General features: G+C 39.2%; 1 protein-coding gene across 1 annotated transcript; it reads left to right on the forward strand.

Annotated features, from left to right (window-relative positions):
- Positions 1 to 3,437: 3,437 nt before the first annotated feature.
- LOC136174640 (olfactory receptor 52E4-like) lies at positions 3,438 to 4,376 on the forward strand. Its single transcript, XM_065944815.1, has one exon. It carries the CDS (start codon positions 3,438 to 3,440, stop codon positions 4,374 to 4,376), a length of 939 nt encoding a protein of 312 aa, XP_065800887.1.
- Positions 4,377 to 9,754: the final 5,378 nt, after the last annotated feature.

A 9,754-nucleotide genomic window follows, 5' to 3' on the forward strand; every position in this document is an offset into this window, starting at 1 on the left:
TGTCCACTGGCTTTGCTCCTGAGGCTGCCCTGGAGGACTTGAGTTTGCCCAAGTGAAGGCCAGGAGTGGAGGTGGTGCAGTTGCGTGGGTGGCGGGGGTACTGGCAGCAGCAGGTACTCAGGGGAGTCGATGTCTAGGGCAGCAGGAAATACAGTACTCTAGAAGGGTATGACAACCAGTATTGGCCAATACACTCCAGCATTCTTGCCTGGAGAACCCCCCGGACAGAGAAGCCTGGCAGGCCACAGTTCACAGAGTCAAAAAGAACCAGACATAACCAAAGTGACCCATAGATGCAAGACTTTTTTTGCCTGTGGCAACTCTGCCCCAGTGAGGGCTGAACGTGAAGGTGGCTAGCTGCTTGGCTTGCAGGGACCCTGGTGGTGCCAAGTGTGCAGGGGACATGGACTGCCTCTGCCACAGGAGTTGTGGCCCTATCAGAGTCTTTTTTCGAGCCTCTTGTAGCTGATGATCAGAAGGCCTCTTTGGCCAGTCTTTCTCCATAGATCTACCTGTTCAGGCATTTAGAGGGCTCCCTTGCCCTGGTGTCCTTCTCTGTCGTTCAATAGGTCAGGCACACAAAGGGGATCAGTGCTTCAGGTAGTTAAAAAGGCACCATGGGTGGGGTTGTACCCTGTAGTTCAATGCGTCAGGTGTTTGATGGGCCAGCTTCTCTACTGTTCAGCTGCCAATGCTGGCGTGCAAGGAGAGTCTATGGGGATGACTCCACCCCTATGCGTGACTCAGCAGTATTGCCTTGCTTCTGTGGCTACCTGGCTTTCCTCCACAGGCATTTCCCACCACAATCTCCTCCCTCACATCCCCTCGATCTGTCTCTCTGCAGTCAGCAGCAGCCACCACCCTGGGATTGCTGCACAATCCCTAAACTCCAGCTCTCAGCCGCTGTGCCTTCTAGAGAACTTGCATCCCTGAGTGGAGTGGGTATGGCTGCAGCAAGGACTGTCTGATTCTCATTCCATTTAGGCTGCCACAGATCAGCTGTTTCACTCTCAGCCTTAAATGTTTCTCTTCTGACTCAGAGGATTGCCACAATGTGGTTATCAGACCCCTGCTTCAGTTCTCCCACCTGCTGAGAGCGGGTCCAGTCCTACTAACACTCCTGTTTTTCCCCCTAGTTCCTTCATCCTACTTTGGTCTATATATTCTTTTCCACTGGTCAGGTACTCCTATCTGCTCTCAACTGGTGTTCTGCATGCACTTCTGTGTGTGAAGGGGAATTCCTGATGTACCATGGAGAGAGATGTACTCCATGTCCACCTACTCCTTCACCATCTTCGGCAGTAAATTATTTTGTTCTCTGCTATTTCTTCCTCCTAAACTATTTTTCCATGTTCACTGACTTCTCAAATTTCCATTTTGCATTTATTTACCTGTATCTACTCACATGTGGGAAGATTTCTAGCCTCTTTACACCACTCTTTTGTCCTGGTTGGGTAAATCTACTCATCCATGGTGTAATCTAGACTCTGGGAATGTAATATATGTTGGTCATCTCAACAAAAAGGGACAAGGAGTTTAGACATCATGAGAAGGCACGTCTGAAATCTGAATACCAATATGGCAGACTAAGGCTGCTACTTTCAGTCACAATTATGTTGGATCCCAGGGGGAGGGAATCCTAGATCACTGTGAGCTCAGAGTGTGTATAGTAAAAAGCCTATTACTGCTCCAATCTCCACGAAATTCCATGAATTAGCACAATTCTAGAAGATTTGGCATGTGTACTCCAGAAGGCCTGGACTCCTGCTCACAGAAATTCAGTACCGTGTTTACAAGCCATGGCATTGGCATTTTTATATTCATTATTATTCCAGGCTACATCATACATTCTAACTATATCATCTTCCTTCTGTTTTTGTAAATCAAAGCCAACAGCTTTTAAAAGTTTAATGCTGCTAGACCAAATTTAGGGATAGAGTCTGTGGAACTGGGTAGAGTGGACACTAATAATGAAGGTGGTAACCATAGACCTCATGGTGCAAAAATATAGTCACAGGAGGATTAACTATTTTTTTTTTTTCAGAAGAGGGACCTTCTAGACCCTAGGGATTAATGGTTCTGTGTGAGATGGGCTGGGGGTTGGGAGATAATTGCAGCACAAGTATACATTTTCTCTATAGTTATGACAATTATATAAAGTCAGGTGGGGAGTGGTTGCTGTAATCTGATCCTTAAAGGATCATGCATATGAATCACGGACATGGCTAAGGCAGGTGGTGCTGCTCAAGGCTGGGCTCTAGGAGTAAGGAATTGCCTGACATGAGGAACATGAGTTCTGCCAAAGACTGACAAACAATGATCCCCTGAATAGGCCTGGAGCTGTAAGGAACAGAGAAGCATAAGGTAGGTGTTGTTGGAATATTTTTGGTAGGGGTAGGGTAAAGTCTTCCACTTGGTTTTTTGTTAATCTCAGTTTTTCTTTAAAGCATAGACCAAAAAGGATATTTTAAATAAGACACATTCTTGTCCTTCCTATCTAGAATCTTTAGCCAGTTTCTACAGATGTTTCAATAGAAAGCTTGATTTATAAAAAAGAAAAGAAAGAAAGAAAACATTGAATTTAATGACTTTCTTGGTCTGTGCATCATACTAAGTGAGTCTCACTTAGCTGAGGTGTTCAGAGAACCTCCCAAGCAAAGATACCCCTAGCTACAATTTGCCACACCAGCCACTTATAACAGAAGAAGAAAATTAAACAAGGAGGGAGAATTCAATTTCTTCTTTACTCCTCCTCACAAACCTGCTTTTTCACCCCCCAGAGAGAGTTACTGACTTTCCTAAAGCCATTAATTCATAACCTTGTTAGAGAACAATGATTATTACTTTCAGCATACACTCCACAGCTCTAAAATTTTTTCTTTCTAGAATTCAAACTGAAGTGCCATCCCATGTCAAAGGTCTTTAATGTTCATTACTAACATTAAGCTGAATCATCCTCATACTGCATTCATGTAACCTCTTATATGTCACTTTGTTAGAGAGGACTTCCGTCATGATAAATTTAAAGTGACACCAACTTCATCTACTTGTCATGTTTTGTTTTACTTCAAAGCATTTATTTTTCTACCATCTACCTACTGTACATGTGTATATATAAATATATATGTGCACTATATATATACATACATATGTATACACATGTATACATGTATGTATTTGTTGTTTATTTAGCTACTGTCTCATTCCTGAACTAGTAATATGAAATAAAAGGCTTTGCTTTCTAAACTTAGCAAAATTATTGTTTTTGAAGATTTGAATGAATCCATACTTCAAAAGCTAGCATATAATCTCCTTCACAATTTCCTACTGATTAGTGCTCACAATTTATTATATTATTTTCTTTGAGATGGTTTGACTTTTTAAATTTATTTGATCATTTTTTATCTTCTCTGGGATTCCAAGAGAACAGGGAGAAGATGTTCCCTTCAAATGCCACTGACTTCCACCCCTCCTCTTTCCTCCTGCTGGGAGTACCAGGCCTTGAAGAGATGCATATTTGGATTGGATTTCCTTTCTGTTCTGTATATTTGATTGCCCTTGTGGGGAACAGCACTATCCTGTTTGTGATCAAGAATGAGCAAAGTCTTCATCAGCCCATGTTTTACTTCTTGGCTATGTTAGCCTGCATTGACCTGGGTCTGTCTACATCCACCATACCTAAGATGTTGGGCATATTCTGGTTTAATTTAAGGGAAATTAGCTTTGGGGGTTGTGTCACCCAGATGTTCTTCATTCATATATTCACTGCTATGGAGACTGTCGTGCTGGTTGCCATGGCCTTTGACCGCTATGTTGCCATCTGCAATCCTTTGCGGTATAGTCTGATTCTCACTAACAGAACTATTGGTTTCACCCTCATTGTGGTGTTTGGTGTTAATTTCATTTTGGTTATCCCTCTGGTGTTTCTCATCTTGAGGCTTCCCTTCTGTGGAAACCATATAATCCCCCACACTTACTGTGAGCACATGGGAATCGCTCGACTTGCCTGTGCCAACATAAAGGTGAACATGATATTTGGATTGATTCTCATATCCATGGTGCTCGTTGATGTGATTCTGATCATCATCTCCTATGTGAGAATACTCCGAGCTGTCTTCTGCCTTCCTTCTCGGGAGGCCAGAAGAAAAGCCCTTAATACCTGTGGCTCCCATATCTGTGTTATTCTAGTCTTCTTCACTCCAGCATTTTTCTCCTTCATGACCCACCGGTTTGGCAGGAATGTCCCCATATACATTCACATTCTCCTGGCTAATCTATATGTTGTTGTTCCACCTGCACTTAATCCTGTTATCTATGGAGTGAGGACTAAGCAGATTCGGGAGAGGGTTTCAAGCATCTTTTTGAGAAAAGGCTAATACAAGGTGTCTCAGAGATATTTGTTTTAGTCTAGGGAAAGGAGATTATGTTTCTCAACTACAGAATCTTGGAACAGAAAAAAAAAAAGACTTTGACCTTAGTATTGTTTCATTCATAATTAAATGTGATTAAGGCCCATAGAGCTCCAGGAATACTGCCTATAGAGATGCCAAGGGTCTTTAAAGTGGCCCCAATTCTAGGGTAGTGGCCTAGAAAACAGACTGCTTGCTCCATTGGGTGGTGCAGTATTCTTTTCATGAGACTGCTAAAGGTTGGTCTATCAGGAGAGTTCTGGCATGCTGATTTGGACGTGATTCAAACTGTTCATGTAGTCAGTGACCCCAGAAAAAGCACTTGTTTGAGTAACTGTGCTTCTTAAGGACAGCACAGAACTTTTGTAACCTACAACTTATATCAAAATATGTGGCATTGCCAACAACTCATAAGAAGCCTTCATGCCACTGCTAGTCAGTGACTTTCAGAGTTCATCATTTATTCACATCTGGTACTACAAATTAGTTTCTAGTTTTAATACTAATTAAGTCATGTAATACGTACCCTTTGTGGTGGCTTATTTTATTCAAAATTATATCTATGAGATGAATTCATGTGATTGCTATAGTGAAACTTGTTACTTTCTATTGTTGTATAGTATTCCATTTTATGAGTGTACCAAATTTAATTATCCTTTCTGAATGGATATTTAGGCTTTATCCTATTTTTGGTTATTTTCAATAAAGTTGTTATAAATATTTCTCTTCATGTTGTCTGGGAGATAAGTGCAGGCAATTATAACTTCCAAGGGTATGACTGCTGAGTGATTATTTTCATATTAATAGAAAGTTCCAGTTTTCCAGAACTATACATCATTTTACATTTTTAGCAGCATCATTTGCATTTTATGTATCAGCCAATCGCTGTGCATCCCCACCAGCACTATTTCTTTTTTATGTATGCTTGTGTGTGGATGTGGATGTGTGTTTGTTTTTGTTACCGTTATGTGGAATATGTGATGCATTAGTATACATTTTCTTGATCATTAGTGATGTCATAAAAACTAGGGCTATTTGGCATTTGGATGTTTTATTTAGAACACTTTGTAAAATCTGTGCTCATTTTTGTAGAATTTTTTTCCAGTGACGTCATGAAAGTTCTTTTTATGGTCTGTATTTGAGTTTTGTCTCAGATATGTATATCCTGCAGGTATCTTCTCCCACTGCATGATCTAGCTTTTAACCCTTTGCGTGGTGTTTTTTGAGAATTCAAGTTGTCGTGTTCAAAGCAGTTCAATTTATTAATATTTTTCAATAAATCTATTGTTCTTTAGCCCTGTTGAAAAAATTTCTGCTGAACTCAATAGCATGAAGATGTCCTCTTATGTTACCTTCAATATGGGCTTCCCTGGTGGCTCAGTAGTAAAGAATCCACCTGCCAATGCAGGAGACACAAGTTCAATCCTAGGGTTGGAAAGGTCTCCTGGAGAAGGAAATGGCAACACATTCCAGTATTTTTGCCTGGAAAATCCCATGGACAGAGGGGCCTATTGGGCTACTGTCTATGGGGTCTCAAAAGAGTTGGCCATCACTTAGTGACTGAAAAACAGCACCATCTTCAATATGCTTTATTATTTTATTTCTACATTCAGCTCTATGATCCATCTAGAATTGATTTTTGTGTCTGATGTGAAATTAGGACCAAGTTTCCTCTATGATATCCCAGTTAATCCTGAACCATTTATTGAAAAGTCTGTCTTTTCCACACTGTATTTCAGGACACTTTGGGAGTAAATTAGATACTAGTATAGAGATAGATCTATTTCTTGATTCACTCATCCACTTTCCTATACATATGCCAATACTATACCATATAAATTAATTTTATAATAGTAAATATAGGTTTCTGGTAAGGTCTATATGGCTTTCCCAGGTGGCACTAGCAGTAAAGAAACTGCCTGCCAATGCAGGAGACATAAGAGAAGACGGCTTGATCCCCGGTCGAGAAGATTCCCTGCAGGAGGGTATGGCAAACCATTTCAGTATTCTTCCCTGGAGAATCCCATGGACAGAGGAGCCTAGCAGGCCACAGTCCATAGGATTGCAAGGAGTCAGAACAACTGAAGTAACTTAACACATATGCACACACAGCACAAAGCCTATATCTCATATCTAGGAGTTCAGATCGAAACAGATGAATGTTCCAGATACCAAGCCACATTACAGGTAAGTAGGCATATCAAAGCATCAAAACAAAGTGATTAGTGGAAAAAGTTTGAAACCTTTCCAGTTTTTATTCCTGAGGGTTATGAAAACTACTGAAGTTACCTGAATGGGAAATGAGAAAAAGACTAGGAAAAGAAAAAGAGCATTGATCAGTTCAGTTCAGTTCAGTCGCTCAGTCATGTCCAATTCTTTGCAGCTCAGTGGACTGCAGCATGCCAGGCGTCCCTGTCCATCCCCCAACTCCCTGAGCTTGCTCAAATTCATGTCCATCGAATCGGTGATGCCATCCAACCATCTCAAACTCTGTCGTCCCCTTCTCCTCCCTCCTTCAATCTTGCCCAGCATCAGGGTCTTTTCTAATGAGTCATTTCTTAGCATCAGATGGCCAAAGTATTGGAGTATCAGCTTCAGCATCGATCCTTCCAATGAATATTCAGGAATGATTTCCTTTAGGTTGGACTAGTTTGATCTCCTTGTTGTCCAAGGGACTCTCAAGAGTTTTCTCCAACACCACAGTTCAAAAGCATCAATTCTTCGGCACTCAGCTTTCTTTAGTCCCACTCTCACGTCCATACATGACTACTGGAAAAACAGCTTTGACTAGATGGACCTTTGTTGGCAACGTAATGTCTCTGCTTTTTAATATGCTGTCTAGGTTGGCCATAGCTTTTCTTCCAAGGAGTAAGTGTCTTTTAATTTCATGGCTGCAGTCACCATCTGCAGTGATTTTGGAGCCCAAGAAAATTAAGTCTCTCACTGTTTCCACTGTTTCCCTGTCTATTTGCCATGAAGTGATGGGACCAGATGCCATGATCTTAGTTTTCTGAATGTTGAGTTTTAAGCCAAACTTTTCACTCTCCTCTTTCACTTTCATCAAGAGGCTCTTTAGTTCCTCTATCACTTTCTGCCATAAGGGTGGTATCATCTGCATATCTGAGGTTATTGATATTTCTCCCGGCAATCTTGATTCCAGCTTGGGCTTCATTCAGCCTGGCATTTCGCATGATGTACTCTGCCTATAAGTTAAACAAGCACGGTGACAATATACAGCCTTGATGTACTCCTTTTCCTATTTGAAACTAGTCTGTTGTTCCATGTCCAGTTCTAACTATTGCTTACTGACCTGCATACAGATTTCTCAGGAGGCAGGTCAGGTGGTCTGGTAGTCCCATCTCTTTCAGAATTTTCCACAGTTTATTGTGATCTGCACAGTCAATGCTTTGGCATAATCAATAAAGCAGAAATAGGTGTTTTTCTGGAATTCTCTTGCTTTCTCAATGATTCAACAGATGTTGACAACTTGATCTCTGGTTCCTTTGCCTTTTCTGCATTGCTGGTGGAAATGAAATGGCACAGCCATTTTGGAAGACATTTGGTAGTCTTACAAAATTAAATGCAGTATTACCATATAATCCAGAAATCAGTCATGCTTGCTGATATTTACCCTAAGGAGTAGAAAACTATATCCATAGAAAAACCTGCATTCAGATGTTTACAGCAAGTTTATTCATAATTGCCAAATTTTGGAAACAGCCAACGTGTCCTTCAATAGATGAAAGATGATGTGGTACATCTAAATAACAGATTATTGGCTAGCATTGAAAGAAATGAGCTAATAGGCCATGAAAAGACATGGAGGAAATTTAAATGCATATTACTAAGAGAAAGAAGCCAATGTTAAATGTCTTCATACTGTATGGTTCCAACTGTATGACATCCTAGGAAAGGCATGGCAATAGTAAATAGATCAGTGGTTCCCAGAAGTTGAGGGCCAGGAAATGGAGGGCTAGCACAGGAGCACAGAGGATTTTTAGGGCAGGGAAAGACCCTGTATGATACTGCATTGGTGAATGTATGTCATTGTACATTTGTCCAAACTCATGAAGAATACCGGTACCAAGAGTGAATCCTAATGTAAGCTTCCCTCACCCCGGGAAATAATGATGTGTCAATATAGGTTCATCAGTGGTAGCACATGTTACTCGTTTGGTGAGTGATTTTTAATAGAGGAGACTATCCATGTGGGGACAGAGCATATAAGAGAAATCTCTGTATATTCCACTCAATTTTTTCATGAATCTAAAACTTCTCCAAAAAATATACTTTAAAAGGAACTAATGTATAACTCAGGGAACTATACTCTCAATATTTTGCAGTAACTTATAAGCAGAGAGAATCTGAAAAATTAGATACATTGATACATGTCTATATAACTGAATCACCTTACTGTACTCCTGACTAACACAACATTGTAGATCAACTATACCTTAATTAAAATAAATAAATAGCAGACTATTAAAAATACAGTTCTTGTGTTATTATTTTAACTTGTTAAAATATAGTAAACAATTCTTTAGAATATTGATACCAGTTGCTTTTGTTTTCTCCAATTGGATAGGAAAAGTTTTATTTTTATTTCTTCTGGATTATTTATTTATTTTTGTTTTAGATAATATTATAAAAGGCAACAACAAATATGCACAGCAAAGTCTATGCACAAAGTCTCCAGGCACAACCAGTAAGGATTTAAAGATCAAATTAATGATCTAGAATAGGATCTTGTACCAAAACTTTCCAAATACTTACAAAGATATATATTGATACATTAAATATTAGCCTTCTAAGTATGTTCAGTGGATACATTTATTTATTTATAATTATTTATTTGCATTTAAATATTTTTTGATCATAACATTAAATATGTATATACGTTTTAGGAAATATATTCAATGTCTAGTAATATTTATGATGACTGTACTTATGTAAATGGAAATATTCATTTTCCTTTAGTTAGTGCTCATTAATTTTGCACCATCTTGTGTTATTTTAGTTCATTTCTTGACTAACCAAAGTATGCCAAACAGGTGTGGTAAAACTCATGAAGCGTTGTGTATTAAAAGGTTGTTTTCCCTTATGTCATTATATTAGAAAGCCTAAAATCTGTAGGTTCAACAGTTTGTTTTCAGTTCGAAGCTATTACAGATAAAGCTTCTATGAATATCTGTGTGCAGCCATTTTTTTTTTATTTCTTTGTATTACTATATACATTGTACTATATACAATGTATATAGTAATATATGTATAACTGAGTCACTTTGCTATACAGAAGGAATTAATACAGCATTGTAAACCAACTACACTTCAATAAAAATTTTTTT

This window comes from Muntiacus reevesi, chromosome 9 (assembly GCF_963930625.1).
Source record: "Muntiacus reevesi chromosome 9, mMunRee1.1, whole genome shotgun sequence".
In the NCBI taxonomy this organism is placed as follows: domain Eukaryota; kingdom Metazoa; phylum Chordata; class Mammalia; order Artiodactyla; family Cervidae; genus Muntiacus; species Muntiacus reevesi.

Bases quoted from the DNA above. Each gene is read 5' to 3' on its own strand.
- LOC136174640 (XM_065944815.1), top strand. From the start codon at position 3,438: ATGTTCCCTTCAAATGCCACTGACTTCCACCCCTCCTCTTTCCTCCTG.